The 19067-nt window shown below is 41.0% G+C and overlaps 1 protein-coding gene across 1 annotated transcript in view; it reads right to left on the reverse strand.

Moving 5' to 3' along the window:
- Nucleotides 1–816: 816 nt before the first annotated feature.
- LOC146042459 (carbonic anhydrase-related protein 10-like) overlaps nt 817–19067 on the reverse strand; it is a 276357-nt gene continuing 258106 nt past the window's right edge. The window contains exons 8-9 of the mRNA XM_083162452.1: nt 11390–11555; nt 817–8118 (exon numbers count right to left, since the gene is read on the reverse strand). Of these exons, the coding sequence (XP_083018578.1) occupies nt 8084–8118; nt 11390–11555 (201 nt within the window). The 3' untranslated portion in view covers nt 817–8083. The remainder of the gene's footprint in view (nt 8119–11389; nt 11556–19067) is intronic.

Raw genomic sequence — 19067 nt, forward strand, 5'->3', positions numbered from 1 at the left:
TATGTTGTTCCCTGACGACGAGAGTCACTCCTGAAACATGTTGAACTAAAATTGACTTTTGAAGTCTGACGAGTAACACTTCATTTCTCTCTGCTATTTGGGACCTTGCGTTTAAAGCTGGCACTGGAGCATTACACACTATGGGGGCTATTTTAATCGCACGTGGGACCAATGTTTTCAGTATGCACATGTGCATGGGCATTTCTACTATCTTGCCGTCCCGTTTGCACCCACCAGTGCTGGCAGAGAGCATGAAGTGGCTGCGAGCAGACACACCCATGGGAAGGCCCAGCGTTTCATGGGTGTATCCATGAAAACGCTGGGCCTCCCCATGGAAATTAAGCAGTGACGCGGCTGCCGGGTAGGGCAGCTGTTATCACTGGATGTCAGCTGCTCACCCTGTTCCCATACAGGGAACACGCAAAGCTAAGGCACCTGAGAGTGCCTTAGTTATGCGTGTACGTTCCAGATGATTCGATGGTTGGCGACCATCAAATTATTTGGTCCCCGCACCCAAGGCTGCGAATGGATATTTATGCAAAACATCCATTCGCAGCCATGCGAGGGGAACGTGTTGAGAGAGGGGGGGGAGTGGACGGCAGTATGAGCGGTGGGCGGCATTTAAACCACATGCAGCGCCGTGAAATTTGCAGCGCTGCATGTGGACTAGAATAACCACTACTGTATATCACAAAGACGAGTGATGGGTCACCTGATTCTCTCTCTATACAGTATATATATATATATATATATATATATATATATATATCTTAATAGTGACATCTGCAAAGTAGAGGTAATAAAAACCACAATATGTAATTAAAACAATGCATTTTAATTAAATATATTACAATTAAATTCTTTATCAATATAAACAATAATTTGAAACCCCCCGTTGTGATACATGCTCTTCATTTAATCAGAGGGTAAGGATGAGTGGTCATTTTTCTTTAAATGCCCTCGAGGAACCCATGAGTAAAGCCAATACAGGAACATTAAATATTGAATTTATTTGTCTATTTTAGATTGACTTTTATTAGATATATCAGCAAAATATTTCTTTCTGCAACACTCAAGTGACGTCTGCTGTCCAAAGACAGATGTAGTCATGCAAATCACTTAACAATAATGAAAATAGTTAATTAAAACAGATTGGAACATTTCTCCGTTAAAATATCTTTTTAAATATCCTACATATTCCATACCATAGAGAATGAAATTTGTAACAAATTACAAATAGTACGGTATATACAGTACAGTAACAAAACAAAAGAACTGTTGCTGCCTTACAGTATTAAAGGCAGATATTCTGTGGGAAGAGCCAACACGCTTGTCATTGCAAATATTGAATTAATCAGTAATCAGTCACCATGGCCATCAATACAGATTGTGGACTCGTTGCTTTGCAAAACATGTGGGAGCATTCCTCCCCTACAGTATAATGGGTTTCCCCCATTGGGCCCCAAAGACACTCAATCCTGACAAATCTAAACTACCCTTCTCACTTGTTGCCCCAGTGAGTCACATTACTGTGGCTCCCGTTGACCGATAGTTATGAGGGAATGGTTCCTAATGAGTTGATAAGTTTCTTTTCCCTGAATATTAATTTAGTCTACACAATTGCAGCCTCCCCTATCTACAGAAGATGTGTTATGTGTAATTGGAGTTACACGCACTTTATAAATCTTAAGGGGTAAGAAAAGGAATGTTGCCAATGGATTTAGTTTACTGCAGGTTGACACAATTGCATAAAATGCATACTGTAAATGAGTTTTAGCAACTTAAGTTCATCAGCTCAATACTATTACACTACCAGAGGGCAACCCCACATTGTCATTGCAATGTATAATACAGGTCTGGTCTCCCTTATCCGTGTATTAAAAAAAAACGAATATTCCGAAAACCGTGGATTTTCAGAACATTTCAGTTTTTGTTTCTTCCCCCAGCCCCTTTTTTCATACTTACCTCATCCCTGTGATGTCCACAGGGATTCAGTACTGAATCCCGGCGGTCGAGATCCCGGCGTTCAGAATCCCGATGCCGGAATCCCGACCGCCGAAATGCAGACAAGGGGGGGACGTGGATCGCCCCCCCTTGCGGGCTCGCTGCGCTTGCCACGCAGCGGGCCCGGTGCCTCGCTATGCTCGGCACACTAATTTATTCTCCCTCCAGGGGTGTCGTGGACACCCCAGGAGGGAGAATGTGTCGGAATTTCGGCGGTCGGGATTCCGGTGTCGGGATTCTGAACGCCGGGATCCCAACCGCCGGGATTTTAACTGCATCCCGTCCACAGTGGTCTCCGGGATCCTCTTCTGCAGCATCTCTGGTCCCAGGGGTGCATTGCGCAAATGCGCGGAAGCGCTGGTGATGTCACCGGCGCACTCACACAATGCACCCCTGGGATTGGAGATGCCATTGAAGAGGACCCTGAAGGCCGCTGTGGATGCCAGGGAACACCGTGGACGTCGGGGGACCATCAGGGAACCACCAGGGGACCAGGTAAGTGTGGAAAAAAAAGATTCTAAAATCCAAAAAAATCCCTTATCCAAAATGCTTGTGGTCCCGAGCATTTCAGATAAGGGATACTCAACCTGTAGTAGGGAGCTGGAAAGACCAGGGAAAGATATATCAAACCTAACGAAAACAAGAGAAATTGTTGCCCATCAGATTTTTGTAGCAGATTCTATAAAATGATAGCTTGTATCTGATTGATTGCTATGGGCAAAACCTTCACTTCACGATCCCAATGTGTGTTCACGTATAGTGGAAATCAAAAAGAAAAATAGTCTTGCCAGGCAAGATTATATAGTAGAAATCGAACAGCATATCAAATCGAAAGCAAACCAAATGCCAGATCGAATCGAAGGGCATATCGAATCAAAATTGAATTGAATGCCATATCTAACCCAGGGTATGCACCTATAGACTTTTCTACTCAAGACTTTGATCAGATTTCCACTATTATCTTCAGCTATTATCTTCTAGAAGGTGCTAGATAAATGATCTGATTGATTAATTTTATAAACCTGCACTAGAGTAAGTATTCCGCTGCTAATGGTAGCCCTAACACTAATGCTAGATAAAAAACAGAAGGATCTGATAGGGCGCTCCCACTAAAGATATGAAGGATTTCAATGTCAATACATCCTGTAGTGGTGTGGTACCTCAAAGAGAGAACAAAACAATCACAACTTTAATAGTGTAGATCTTAATATACAATTTATAATAAATCTCTCTGGTCAAACAATGTTCTCCGTACCGCAAATGAGCCTTCCCTTGGGCCACAAGATATCTTTATCTTTTATGATAAGGCTGCACCCTTTGTTTAGAGCGCAGGTTCTTTATCACTTTTTTGCTAACACTAATGCTGTCCCTAATTTTGAAAATGTCAACATTCTGTTATTGTCAACATTTTACATGTGTTGGCATTGCTTATGTAAACATTCTAACTATGTCAACATCACTGTTGACCCACTGCTATTAACATTTGAATGTCAACATAGTACACAGTGACGTGATGAATCCATAACAAAGATTAAGAAGGAAATGTGTCAAAGTGCTTAAAAGATGGCAAATGAAGGTGCTACATATGGGCAGTTCCACCGGTAACGGAATCACCATTTCACAGTGGTTATCTTTATTAATTGTACAACGGTCTCCACTAATGTGAACAAATCACCAAAGCCCAACAGCCCACAATAAACCCCATATAAACCAGTAGCAAAGCAGCTTAAGTGCCATCTTGTCTAAGTTACCCTTGATAAATCAGCTTACTTTTAAAGTCAACAACGAAAGGATCATCCATAAGACGTGAATATGTGTATCTACACAAAACTGGAAAATTGAGCTTTCAAAATGAATTCTAGATTTTTACAATTTTATTGCAAGATAGGGACATCCCCTGGACACAGCCACATACATTTGGTGAAAGTATGATCATTTGTGTAACCTGTGGACATTTTGTTAACAAAGACATGGAATAACCAAGTGGGTAATGAGCATAACTGTAATATATTGTAACTGAATATGGAAAAAAATATCTAAAAATCTGATTAATGATTCAAACCTATTTATCGTTTTTTAGCATCATCAATTGGAATATTTTTTACTGTTATACATTTTAATTTAACCATATAAAGGCATGATAATTATTTGTGGACCTTATTTTTCATTACATTACCATTGATATTGAAATATTACTGTTTGTCATTTACTTAACCTTTTGAGTGCCAAGTGAATTTGTCAAAATAAGTGCGAAACTTGCCAAACAAACATTTGTATTCATAATAATGACCTGTTATGTTACCTTATATAGGAAATATATTCTATTTGTACTCCCTATTTGTTATTTGAATTTATATAACAAATGTGAGTGACTCTGGCATTTATAGCGGATATTTTGAACATCTCTCATAGAGATGCTGGCACTCAAAGGGTTAAACACGTATTTTCATTGAATTTTACCTGCAAATGAATAAAAGCTGGCCCATTATATTGTTTTCATTCAGTGAACGCTGATAATTTAAAGAGCCCTAATAGGAAGTACTAGAGCACAAATCAAAAAAATCTTTGAGAATGTGCTGTCCATACATGTTTTCCTGTCCCTTTTTTATTTCATTTTTGGAGTTCCCCCAAGGCCATGCCTTCTTGCTTAAACAGTTAAGGTAACTGTCTTACAACTAAATAATTATAGCCCCACAATTATAACTCACAGTGTGTTTGCTAATATTCATTCTGTTTAAAGAATTACAATTCTAAAATAATGCTTCATCACTAATATGTTTAATTGGATATACCAAGTTCTGATGGATTATAAATGGAAGCAAAAAAAGATATTTAATACTCTGGATAATTTAATGCTTGAAATGTAATACCGGGCATAATGTGCATGCATAATGGAGATTATGAACACTGATTTCTTTTTAAACTGACTTTAAGTATGTAAATTCAAATTTAATTGTATTGGACACTTTAGCGGTTCCAAAACATGGTCCTCAAGGCACCCAGCAGTCCAGATTTAAGGAAAACCATGGTAGAGCATAGATGTTAAACTGTTTAAATGAAAATGACCCAGGTACTAATTAATGCATCTGTGCTCAAGGATGAGTTTTCTTTAAAACATGGACCATTAAGGTGCCTCGAGGACCGTGTTTAGTAACCTACTTTTTTAAAGTACAGTACTTTAAATATGATGTATCAAAAAGGACTAGTACAACTTTGATCTTGTCCGATTGAATGTGAAGAATCTTTGGAAATTGGCGTTCAACAGCTACACACTTTTAGATTTTCAATAAACAAATTTGAGCTATATTTTATTGGTATATATATATATATATATATATATATATACTGTATGTGTATATATATATATATATACTGTATAGTCTTTCTAGAAAATAAATGCATTTGATAAGTCATCTATTTAACTTTATGGCATATATATTCAGATTTACAAAGTTTTTAAAACCAGTTATTGCACACCTGTATATAGTCCCAGTCTACCTAATACAGCTTTATTTTTCCACTCAACATACAATTGTGCAAGAGCTCAATTTACTGTGCTATAATACCAAAAGTATTTTTATTTATTAGTTTTGTTAGACATGAACTTCCTTTCCTCATCTAGAAGTCATCTCAGCAACATCCCTCCTTCAAGTAGGTTGTCCTCAATAATCTCCATCTAAACAAGTTATCTTGCAATTCAACACCATGGATAATCCAGAATTACAGTACTGTAAGACTCGGCTGGCTGCTATTCCTCACTAAAGCTTGCTGATCTCCACTGACAACAATGATTAAGGAGACACAGAGCCAAGAGCTTCTTACTGTACCCAGCGATAGTCAGTTGTGCTGCTACTTTGGCATTGTAGTCTGGATAGCATCACCGGTCATGCCACCATTAGTTTGACTGGTCCCTCAGGACCATCTTTATCAGCAGGCAGCTTCAGGTAGCTACGGGCTCCAGAATCTGGGGGGGGGGGCACCCCTGAGTCTTACTTTAACAAAATTAAGGATGATTCAGAAAGGTACAGTATCCTTGTTGAGCTTAATGCAAACGGTGGGTGATGACCTACTAAGATGTAACCTCCACACTATCACCTTAGGTTCTGGAAAGTCGATATTGGTGCGTGGGTGGTAGTGGGAGCAGTAAGCTATAGTTTTGCCTTAGAGTTCTGAAAAGCCTTGAACCTGTCCCTGGTGACCCAGTGGTGAACTAATGATCTGGATGTTTTTGAAAATAGATACACTGTTGTAGAGGCAGATTTAACCTCATGGGGCTGTAGGCAAGATGCCAGGTTGGGTCCCTCCTACAATCCATACCACTATATTATTGATGCTGATTGCAGCCAGCTCCAATAGAGAACAGTCTACTGATAAATGCTCAACCATGTGACCATCGGCATTGCATACACATCTGATTCAGGCTCTAGGAATTTTGGAAGTCAACTTAATACCAGTGTCACAAATTTAAGCACACTGACTGCCCGCATACTGTGGATGAGACCATTTTGAGTGTCCAAACATTTCTTGTCCTATCAAAGGGACTTTAGGAATTTGGGCATGTCCATGTGATGTCATGATGTCACACGGTAGTCACACCATGCTATTCTGGAAATGTTTTGATGGGCAGGATATCTTTATGGGGCCTCTTGGAACCGGCTGGGCCGTAGGCCTAGGTCACCTTGTGGAAAATCCGCCTCTGCATTGTTGTATCTTTTCATTTTATTGTGACAACTCTTTTCTATTGTTCTTTGTATATTTATATTTTTTTATTTTTAAACAATTATTTCCCTGCCCCCTGTGTTGATTATCCCCATGTGGATTTCCTGCCCCCTTATGGATTAACCTCTCAACATTTATGCTGTTTTTTTTAAAAGTCCTTATACCGTATATTCTTATAATAGAATTAAAAATAAAACAGAAAATAAAAAGTTAATTTGTTACATCACATTTTGCACAGTTATGAAATGCGCTACTGTTTCCCTACGAGGATGATTCATACAGTATGTCTATGGAATGTTTGTTCATGGTGATCAGCAGCTGAGCTCCAGTTTCTCTGCTCATATAACAGACGATAGAGTTATTAAAGTGCTTGCCATGTGTTTAGCAGGAAAGATAACCACAAAATCCATCCTTATGTTTTACCCTATAAAACATAATAAAATCCAGCAAAAGACTGAACATTTTTAATTTTGGTGTAACTTTGAGATGTTAATACATTTTGTTAGTAACATCTGTCTGCCTTTCTGTCTATCTATATGTTTATCTGTTGGTCTGTCCGTCTACTATCTATCTATCTATCTATCTATCTATCTATCTAATAATCCATCTATCTATCTGTCTATCTGTCCATCTGTCTATATTTCTATTATCTATTGGTCTATCTAATTAGCTTTCAAGCCTGCCCAGCTGTTTCACAGTGATCCATAAATCATTAAATTATAAAAATTGTTTTTGTGTTATGCCCAAAAATGTTATAGTGATGGGGTTGTACAGGTCCACTTGACGCTGGCCACACCCACACAGCACTGGCCCACACCCACACAGCACTGACCACTCCCACATCTATCTGTCTGTCTATGTCTCAGTCCTTTCTGCCATACTATTACTGTCACCTGCTGATCACCAGCTTTTCTGCCGATGACATCACATGCTTGATAACACAGACAAGTTCATTTTTAATGGTTAAAATCCGGTACAGTGCAGCACAGTATGCACTTCCAACAGGCAGCTATTGGGAGAAATTCATTTCAATATATTTCCAGGATGCCGCTAAATAATTCAGCATTGCTTGTGTTTGGAATTACACTTTTCCCTCTTAAAATATTTCCGAGAGAGGAAGCCCAATGTGGAGTGGAAATCAGCCGATGAGTTTGTTTGAGTTTCTGGAATGAGTTTCTCTCTCATGAACCCTTCAGTCTGTGTCGGAGCGGCTGCTTATTGTGTGTGAACTGTTGTCCCCTTTATTAAAGTTGTAAAAAATTCCTAAGGGAAACATGATCAAATATTGCAACTTTTTCCATCCGTGTCACGAAAGTGAATTTGGCGTTTTTGCTGGCTGGACAGAGGTGGTCAGAATTTCTCAATTTCCATCCACAGAAGAAGAAGGTCTGTCAACTGCAACATGAAAATATAAGTCAAGATTTATATAAACACCGGCTGTATAACATAGATTGTGCGACATTTATTTTAGTATATTTTTTGATCGAGATTTAAATCTTAACCATTACAGACATAAATCATCAAAAATACATCGAAAAATGCTAAACTCCTATTACTAAAACTTTTGGGGCTCCTGACCCATGAGTTACAGTGTTTGTGACATACTTTGATACCCTGTATTCATTTAGAATTATCAACATAACATTTGTGGCTTAAAAAAAAGTGTCAGTCAACAAAACAATCCGTAGTGGCCATCCGATTGGCTGCCATTAACAGCTAAAGAAACTGAATAATTAGCATAAGGATTCTGACTGGCACCGGTGCAGTTAGCATAGGCCCATATTCAGATCTGATCGCAGTACAAATTTGTTCCCAAAATGGGCAAAACCATGTGCACTGCAGGTGGGGCAGATGTAACATGTGCAGAGAGAGTTAGATTTGCGTGAGGTGTGATGAAACTGAAATTTAAATTGTAGTTTAAAAATAATGCAGCCAGTATTTACTCTGCACAGAAACTCACACAAATCTAACTCTCTCAGCACATGTTACATCTGCCCCGCCTGCAGTGCACATGGTTTTGCCCATTTTGAGAACAAATTTGTACTGCGATCAGATCTGAATAAGGGCCTTAGTCTGCCTATGCTATTGCCAAGGTATGTCTTTGTTTTAGTTTGTTTAATGGCTTGAGCTTTGGGCCAAAGGCTCTTTGTTCATGTCTTCCCACCCTCCCCCCTCTTTTAATCGGATTGGATTTTTTTTATTTTTTTTTTATTGCCCATTGTGCTTCCGGAATGAACAGGTCCAGGTGCAATTCTTGAATTTGGGTGCATTCTTTTTGTTCACTTGGCAGTGTCAAGTTAGGAGGTTGAGGGGATGCCTTTGTTGTGTTATAGTTGTGTATGTGCTCCTTGGGTCTAATTCAGATCCTGAAGGATCTAAGTCTCTGAGTCGAATAGCCAAAATACCAGTGTTCACTACTATGTTATAGACCCAGTGATAGACCCATTCTGTGGGGGACTCTAGAGGGACAGTCTGCAGCTCTTTGGGGTGGCAACATCCTCCAGTTCCCAATACAAAGCTTGTCGCTACCGGTTTGGGGAAGAGCTGAGTCCACTACGCCTGTACAAATTACACGGGGACTTGCTGAAGAGTCCACTGACTCCTGCCCCCACACACACTCACACACACACCTCTTACCTAGCCCGGATCTCTCTTCACATATGTACATGGGGAGTTATTCTGTGCTGGCCAGAACTTGGCCGGATCTGTCCAATGCGTTTCGGGACAGGAACTGTGCGGTGGGAAAGCCATGGCACATAACCACCCTGACTAGTGGGAGTGTCATTGGAGTGTAATGTGTGTGTGCATCTAAAGCTCAGTGCAATTCTGAGTGGTGCTTACCTGGGAAGCAAAGCCTGTGTTTAACAGAAAACCAATGCCACATTGATTCTATGCCAGCACTGCTGCAGCTGTAATGCTTATTATATATACTTACGCCAGCCCCAATGCAGGCTTAGCTTCCTTCTATACATGAAGCTTTACATTGATTATTTATATAGTGGTTTCCTATGTAATGCAGCAAATTCCATTGAGCTTATCATACACTCCCATGCCAATCCCATGGCACTCCCACAAGTTGCACCCTGTTGCACAGACAGACATGCATCCAAGTTTCGTCTGACTCACAATAGCAGGGACATATGTCTACATGCATAACTTCTGTGCTTCTGCTGTATGTAAATACTCTCCTTTGTGTTAATGCTAAGAGATGCGTACCAATAAGAAATGGCCCTAGATACGGAGTCACAATTGTAACAGCGATCAATGTTCTATTATAGATACCTTTTACTTTGTGTACATATCTTCTTTAGTTCCGACATTTTGTTTCTTGTTAAAAGGGAACTTCTACATCAGCTAACAGTTTTTTATGGTCTTCCATATCACCCTATGCAAAAACGGATGAGTTTTGACCATACTTGCCTACTTGAAGTGTCTTCTCTCTGGGAGAAGCCTGGAGAGGAGACTCTCTGCAGCTTTTCTGGGGGTGGGGCTTGCAGTCATTAAACTCCGCCCCCTTTCCTGTAAATGCCCTGATTCGCGGTTCTTCAGTGAGGGGGTGGTACTAAATGATGTGATTTGCATCATTTCAGCACCCTGCCTAAAGAGCCGCGTATTTGACTGGAAGAGGGAGTGGGTGCTGGGGCTGTATGCAGTAGGCTGGCCTGCCCTTCCGGGGGTCCAGGAGGTGGAATCGATTTTCGGGACCCTCCTAGGCATTCCGGGAGGGTAGGTAAGTATGTTTTTGACATGTTCCACTTATCACTCAAAATTGGTAGACTGAGACATAGGCAGATCAGTTCCTAATTATCTCCATCAGGAAATGTAACTCACTATTGCGAATATGTGACTCTGTTCCTCTAGTTCTATATATATGGTTCAAATAATCCAGCCTTTTGATATAATAATATTAAGAGAAAATAGTAGGCATTTTTATTGCAAAAATAATACTGGAAATATCACAATTTCACAAGTCGCAAATGTGAGCCCAAGATGATAAAATTCTGGCAATTCTTCCTCGATCCCATCTGGATTGCAAATAGTGAAACATTTTAAAAGCAGCTGACCCTGTTGTACTGTACTTTATGTTCTCGCTAACATCTAGCAATGGTCTATGGTGCTGATTCAGCTTCGTTAGCAAAGCCAAAAAGCACACAATTGGGCAAGCTCATGTCGCACTGCATATGGGGCAGATGTAACATTGGCAAAGAAACTTAGATTTGGGTGGAGTGTGTTCAAACTAAAAGCTAAATTGCAGTGTAAAAATAAAGGTGTGTAACAATGTGGGCTACATGCAAAAGCAGACATTATTTGCCCTGCAGAGAAACAATATAAATGTATTTGTTCCTCTTGCATAGCAACATGGTTTGTTACAGACACAAAGGGTGAGATTTAATAGGATGAGAGATTCAGAAAGTGAGAGATTTGGTAAGAAATCTCCAGCTCTTTTAAAGCGGCAATCATTTACACTGCAAAACCAGTTTGATTTTGGTGTGTACATGATTGCCGCTTTAAAAAAAAACCTGGAGATTTCTCACCAAATCTCTCACTTTCTGAATCTCTCATCCTATTAAATCTCACCCAAAATCGTTTTTTATTTTCTTTCACTGAATCTGGCCCAACATTTCTTTTTGATATCATACAGAAACAAAATAAAGCTTCTCCATACCATGAAGTTTATAGTTTGCTCCTTTGCACTTCCGTCCCGGTTTGCGGAAATCTAGGTTTCCTCTCATCCCGCGATGGAAAAGAGGTTGCACTGGGCGAAAGTTGTCACTCATACTCTGAAAGATCTGCGAGGGCTGGTTCTGGCTCAGCAGACGTAAAGAGTGCATCTTAGATAAAGGAGATTAACAGAAACTATCAGAATGAATTCAAATAACATACTGTACACAAGAACATCTTCAAACTATGGACTCTGCGAGTCATGGAAAACATGTAGGAAAAAGCAGCACTCCCCACCACACAGCCCTCTATATTTGCTTTTCTCCGTCTTTGCCCAGATACATCACTTTGCACATCAGGATTGTTCCAGAACAAAGAGCCAAGGTGGATGAGAGTGTGAATCATTGGCATATGATAAACACATATATAGATTGCCTGGTCGTCATTCCCCCCCCCCACACACACACATACACACACAGGCCCTAATTTGTGTTTCCACTTGTGCAATAACAGCCTAAGTGGCAAGGTAATATGGAAACATATCTTGTGCTGCCGCTCCAGAGTGAGGCCCACTGGCACATTTTGTAGAACATTGCCGAGGGATTCATGAAAAAACGTGAAAATAGAATAAAGGACAGTCCCATTCCTCTCTTGCAGGAGTCTTGGATAGATCCTTCTCCCATGTAATGTTTGTAATTAAGTCATTTGTTTCCCAAACCGGAAAATGAACAACAGCTGTCACTTAGACAATGTACTGCAGTTGGGCCTATTTGATTTATACAATTTCACTGAATGCTTTTGTCCATTCTCCTGAGTTTGTGAGCAAATTGCTTATTGGCATTTGCCCCCATACAGTACCAGATTTTTAGTCCAACCAACCAACTAGTTGGATGGTTGGAGGAAAGTTGGTCTGATGTGTGGCCAGCATTACAATGCAAGTGGAATGGTTGTATTTAACTTCATCCCGATTTTAATTATTTGTTATTATAAGGTTATTAGGGTCAGGGCTTACTAACCCCTGACCCAATAACCCTAATAATAGCACTTTAATTAGGGCTTGGCGTGTATGGCGATTGTTTGGGTTATAAAGACGCTCCAGCCCTATCCTGTATGACCAGCGTCTCACTGTGGTGATGGATCACAGTCGTTTACTGTTGCTACAACAGACCATGGGCAAAAATGGCAGACTGTTGCTATGGAGCATGCACTTCAGATTTATGGCTTTCACATTATCCACAAGCAATGCTTATGGATTACACTTGTTCTTAACGTCACTGTGGTACCTGGTAATATGTAGAATACAGCGCAGCTCTGGCTTCTTTACAGGGTGTAGTGTTCTAAAATGCAGACCTTGGGTCTGCAACAGCTAAATGCAGGGGAAGGGTTCTTCGTGGATCCAGCAGATGAGGAAGAGGGAAAGTGGTCTACTATTCATCTCTTACTAGCCCCACATTGGCTCCAGATTTTCAACTTCTCACAATCCCTTACAAAACCCTTACCCATTCCTATTTCATCTACATTTCTGACCTTATCTCCCTTTACACCCCTACTTCACTCCACAAATGCATGCTACCTCTCCTGCCAACTGATTACCATGTAAATTAATAATACAACTACTAATAATATAATAGGAAACATCTTGGTGTGTTTGAATATCCACCTCCCAACCACCAGCCTGGAACACTAGCACATCTCCAGTACATTTCTGATACCTTCCATCTTAATGGCAGCTACAGCTCTGCATGTACAGAGTTCAATGTTTAACCCCTTCCCGACATTTGACGTACATGTACGTCATGGTCGGGAAGTACTTCCCGACATTTGACGTACATGTACGTCATGGCTTCTAACTGTCACTGCGTCTATAGACGCGGTGACAGTTAGGTGATGTCTGCTGTTCCTGACAGCAGACATCCCCCCTCGCCGCCCAGGGGGGGCAGGGGTGCCCCCCCCCGGTCGGCGATCGCTGTGATTGGCTGTTCAAATCTGAACAGCCAATCACAGCGTTTCCTGTGTTACCGGCGGCTAAGCCGCTCGGTAACACAGAAAACGGTGGTGATCGGTGCAGCACCGATCACCACCGATGAGCAGCACCCCCCTCCCACCCACCCGGCACTCACCCGGCAGCTCCGGGGCAGCAGGCTCACCAGGCTCCCCCAGCAGCAACATCTTCAGCGCACGCAGCGCTTCCCCCCTCCCACCCCCCCCCCCCCGCAAGCCGCAGCAGCAGCAAAAAATAATAAAATGGAAAAATGGAATGTGATGAAATATATATATATATAAATATATATATATATATATATATATATATATATATATATATGTGTGTGTATGTGTATATATATATATATACATATATATGTATGTGTATATATGTATATATATATATACACACATATGTATATATATATATATACACATATATATATGTGTATATATATATACACATATATATATGTGTATATATATGTATATATATATATATGTATATATATATATATATATGTATGTATATGTGTATATATATATATATATATATATATATATATATGCTTCCAGACAGATATTCCCGACATATGACGTATATATACGTCATGGTCGGGAGGTACTTCCCGACCGAAGACGTATATATACGTCATGGTTTTATAAACTGTCACCGCGTCTATAGACGCGGTGACAGTTTGGAGATGTCTGCTGTCCCTGACAGCAGACATCCCCCCTCGCGGCGATCGCTGCGATTGGCTGTTCAAATGTGAACAGCCAATTGCAGCGTTTTCTGTGTTACCGGCGGCTAAGCCGCTCGGTAACACAGTGATCGGTGGTGACCGGTGCTGTTAAGTACAGCACCGATCACCACCGATCGCCAGCCCCCCCCCCCTCCCACCCGGCAGCCCCCCTCCCTCCCACCCACCCGGCTGCCGCAGCGCCAGCACCCCTCCCAACCCCCCACCAGCCGCAGCGCCAGCCCCCCTCCCAAAGCTGGTGACCAAAATGGGGTCACATGTGGGGGGGTTCCACTGTATTGGTGCTTCGGGGGTCTTGCTAATGCGACATAGCACCCACCATTCATTCCACCACCAAAAATCACTCCTTCCCTTCTGAGTCCTGCCATGCACCCAAATGGTATTTTTGGGTCACATATGAGGCATTGCCGTACTGGGGAGAAATTGGGGCACAGATTTTGGGGTGCTTTGTCTCCTTCATTCCTTGCGAAAATGACAAATTTTGAGACAGAACTGCATTTTTGTGTAAAAAATTACATTTTTTTACACAAAAATGCAGATCTCGCTCAAAATTTTTCATTTTCACAAAGAATGAAGGAGACAAAGCACCCCAAAATCTGTGCCCCAATTTCTCCCGAGTATGGCAATGCCTCACATGTGACCAAAAAATACCAGTTGGGTGCATGGCAGGACTCAGAAGGGAAGGAGTGATTTTTGGATTTTGCAGCACAGATTCTGGTTGAATGACCCCTGAAGCACCCATACAGTGGAACCCCCCCACAAGTGACCCCATTTTGCAAACTACACCCTTCAGGGAATTCATCAGGGGGTATAGTGTACATTTCAAACCCCCAGGGGTTTCACCAATTTTGATACAACTGAGCTGTGAAAATGAAAAATTAAATTTTTTCATTTTCACAGCCCAGTTGTATCAAAATTGGTGAAACCCCTGGGGGTTTGAAATGTACACTATACCCCTAAATGAATTCCCTGAAGGGTGTAGTTTGCAAAATGGGGTGACTTGTGGGGGAGGTTCCTAACTTTTAGCACTTATGGTGCCTAGAAACCTACATGGTGCCTAAAAAAAAATCTCATAAAAAGGAGGCTCCAAAATCAAGTAGGTGCTCCTTCTATTATGAAGCCTGTGGTTTGGTCAACGTGCACACTAGGGCCACATATAGGATATTTATGAAAACAAAAGAATTGGGGGAATCAATTTTTAGTCACATTTCTCTAGTAAAATCTACTGTGTTCGTTAGAAAAATGTATTAAAATTGAAACTCTGCAAAAAAAAAGAAATTTTGAAATTTCACCTACACTTTGTTTTAATTCCTGTGAAACACATAAAGGGTTAACAAACTTCCAAAATGCTGTTTTGAATACTGTGAGGGGTGCAGTTTTTGAAATGGCATCATTTATGGGGGTGTCTCACATACAAGTCCCTCAAAGTCACATCAGAACTGAACTGGTCCCTAAAAAAATCAGTGTTTGAAATTTTCTTGAAAATTTGAGAATTTGCTATTCATATTTGAAGCCTCCTATTGTCCAAAAAAATGAAAAGGAGGTTGAAATAATGATTGCAACATAAAGTAGACATATGGTCTTTGTTAGTTATTAACTATTTTGAGTGGTATGTTTATTTGTCTCACAAGCAGAAAATTTGACATTTTGCAAATTGCTAAATTTTCCATTTTTTCACGACATTTTGGTATTTTTCACAAAAAAACACAGACTGTATCGACCCAAATTTACCACTAACTTGAAGTACAATGTGTCACGAGAAAACAATCTCAAAATCACTGAGATAAGTAAAAGCAAAAAAAAGTTATCCCCACTTAAGTGAAACATGTCAGATTTGAAAAAAATGGCTCTGTCAGGAACGCAAAAACTGGCTCTGTCAGGAAGGGGTTAAGGGATGCACCATAGTAAAAGAAATTTGGTCCACTGAAAAGGGGAGGTTCCAGAGGAGGGGCTGCAGCACAGTTCAAAATTCAAATAAGGAAGCCACACCCACTGCCTTTACCAAATGACTCCCTGACAGTTGGTGTTTCTCCCCTATTTGAATTTTGAACTGTGCTGCATTCCCTCCCATAGAGCCGCCACTGGTCCACTCCATGAGCAGCGTCAATGAGCGTGAATTGGAACCAGGCCCTGTTTGTTTTGTTGTATATTTCAGTTGTTAATTATTATTATTTTTATTTTTTTTACATTGACTTCTAGCAAGCAGTGTTTTTTTTGTGTTCCTGCTCAGTGACTAAATACAAGAAGTACATACTAAAATAAGTCGCACACAATTAGCACATTAACTATTTTATTTTAAATCTGGAAGTTTTTAACCAGTACTAAGTAGCTCTGAGCTACCGACAGCTCTGTGCTTGCTCTTGTGAATGATAATGAAATTCACACACACACTAAAAAAAAAAGTAAGTTTTTTATGCTACAAAATCATGAGGCCTCATCTTATTGTCTCTCACTGCAGAAGGGTGCATAACAAGCAACAAATCTGCCATCTCTTTCTAACAACAGCCCAGGGGTGATATTCTCCCAAATGAAGTACAGATGCTATATTGAGCCACTGCAAGTGAATTATACGAGTCAGGGTGATTGTCATTCAGTGCGCCTGGTTGCTATTTACTAATGACATGACTTCTGACAGTTTAGAATTCTGTGTTCACATCTATCAGTATGATAATTATGTATATTCCAGTAATTCTGCAATATGTTTTTTTACAACACCACCGGAACAGTTCTGTGAATGCTGATGTGTCTTACAAAAGGTTATGGTGTTGTTGACAGTATATTTTATTCCCCGTGCTACAATTATAGCAAAACTGTTATGTATTTGTCCCAAAATTCACATAATTAAAGGTAGATAAAGAAGCTATCCCTCTGTGTGCGCCTATATCTCTGGTTTGTGGGCTGATTTTACACTCTCCATGCCATTTCTATGACTCCGATAATAATTTTTTATGTTTTTGTGTTCAGTAATAATATCTAATTTATTCTTGCTATGGTAACTGTGGTTACTAAGATTACAGTTGATAAGTGTTGCAGGTGCAGGAGGTAGAATTTAGCAGTGAAACGGCTGATTTCAAATTGGGCTATTTATACAGCTCCTGGCTCATATATTCAGCTAAAAACTCACGCTGAACTTAGCAAGAGTTTTCATCATTTTATATTGGTTTTGTTTCACAATTTAATTCCCAGCATCTTGTACTCATGTTTATTCCCGGCATAAATTAACACTACGGCCGGGATATATTTGGTGCGCCTAATTTTTAAGGAGACTTTTGCTGTAGCGGTGTTGTATCTAATCGCAGTGGGATAATGTGTTTGCCGATAGATGGCGTGGCGTTTTCGCCCAGTTGCGCATGTGTAGTATGTGCTTTGCCTCAGTTTCTTCATTCCTGGAAAGTTGTTTTGCGCATGAGGGATTGAGATCGGATGCATAAGGGATTCCTCCAGATCAGCGAAAATAGTTGTTATCCACTTTCTTTGCGCAGAAAGGCGAGCATGCTTCAGAACGTTATCGCAGGATGAAGGCGGTGTACGGAGAGCAGTGTCTCGCAATGTGCACCATATTCCGGCGGTGTCAACGTTATGAGGCGGGACGCAAAAGCATCAAGGACTTGCCAAATTGCGCCATAAAGCTCCTTTGGAAAAACTGTGGTCACAATTAGATCCTGCTCTGATCCAGCAGGTGCCCCTTTAAGGCATTTCGAGTACAGCGTTTTGGTCCGATTTGACCCTATTCCGACAGATCGGGCCGAGAAATCAGACCAAAACGCTGTAGTGTATGGGGATACACTACTGCGTTTTGGTCCGATTTGACCCTATTCCCACAAATCGGGCCGAGAAATCGGACCAAATCGCATTTGTTTGACACCTCATATGACCCCATGCATGGTCCCATCAGGTCGGACCCTACAGATTGAACCTCCTGCACATAGGATCTATTGGATTGGACCCATCAGTGGCACATCGCGGGTACTTTTGTATTGGGTCCGATCCAATAGTTCCTATGTGCAGGGGGAGGCAGCTGGTCCGGCCAGGAGAACTTTACAAAAAACTGTCAAGTGCTCTCTCAGCCAATCAGCGGCTGGCCAGTCTTTTAACAGGTTTTTTGAAAATTCTTCTGGCCCCCACCACTGCTGCAGCTACCCGTGAGTCTTTGCATGCGATAAATCTCGTGATTTATCGCATGTAAAAAAATGGTGCCGGGGGAGCTCAAGGGAAATTAGGTCTGACTTGTCCACAGGACAAGACAGCCTAATGTATGGGGGCCTTAAGATGTAAATTTAAAGAGAAGTGGCTATACTGTATTACTCTACTCAGTGCATCTCAATCATGGTGCATGGTGTATTTGGGCTAGGTGTATGAGGAAACAGATTTACTGTACATTGTCAATCTCTTGTGTCTTGTGTGGTATTTGCAATTAACATATCTATAGCACCACTCAATTTTCATTATATACTTTCCTGACTAATCCTGTTAATTACTGCTCTGCCTAATGAGCTGGGAGTGTGGTTTCGATGAGCACAAAAGATTACTACACTTGTGAATCTCTCGCTAATGACATCCTTAATGCAGGGAATGTAGTTAATGGAGCGAAAGGTCAAAGAAATACATGCTTCCAAGCCGGCGGGGACCCGGGGGAACGGATGGAAGCGCCGTCGGAAGGGGACGCGCGCGCCGCTCGTGCGCGCGCGTCCCCTTCTCACCATCGCCATGGCGCTGGTGGGGGATGGCGGCTGGCGACGCCAGCGCCATCCCCTGCAAAGATGGGACCTGACCCATCTGTACAATTCATACAATCTGTATTAGATTTGCACAATATAGTCATTGCTGCACTGTCTATCTGGGTTTCGATTTGTGCTGTCTCAGGAGCACGCATCGGGATTGCAAGGTAAAATACATATGCAATCTGCATGAGATTTCGACTATATAGTCAAAATCTCA

Source organism: Crinia signifera, chromosome 19, assembly GCF_055691185.1.
Source record: "Crinia signifera chromosome 19, ASM5569118v1, whole genome shotgun sequence".
Taxonomy (NCBI): Eukaryota; Metazoa; Chordata; class Amphibia; order Anura; family Myobatrachidae; genus Crinia; species Crinia signifera.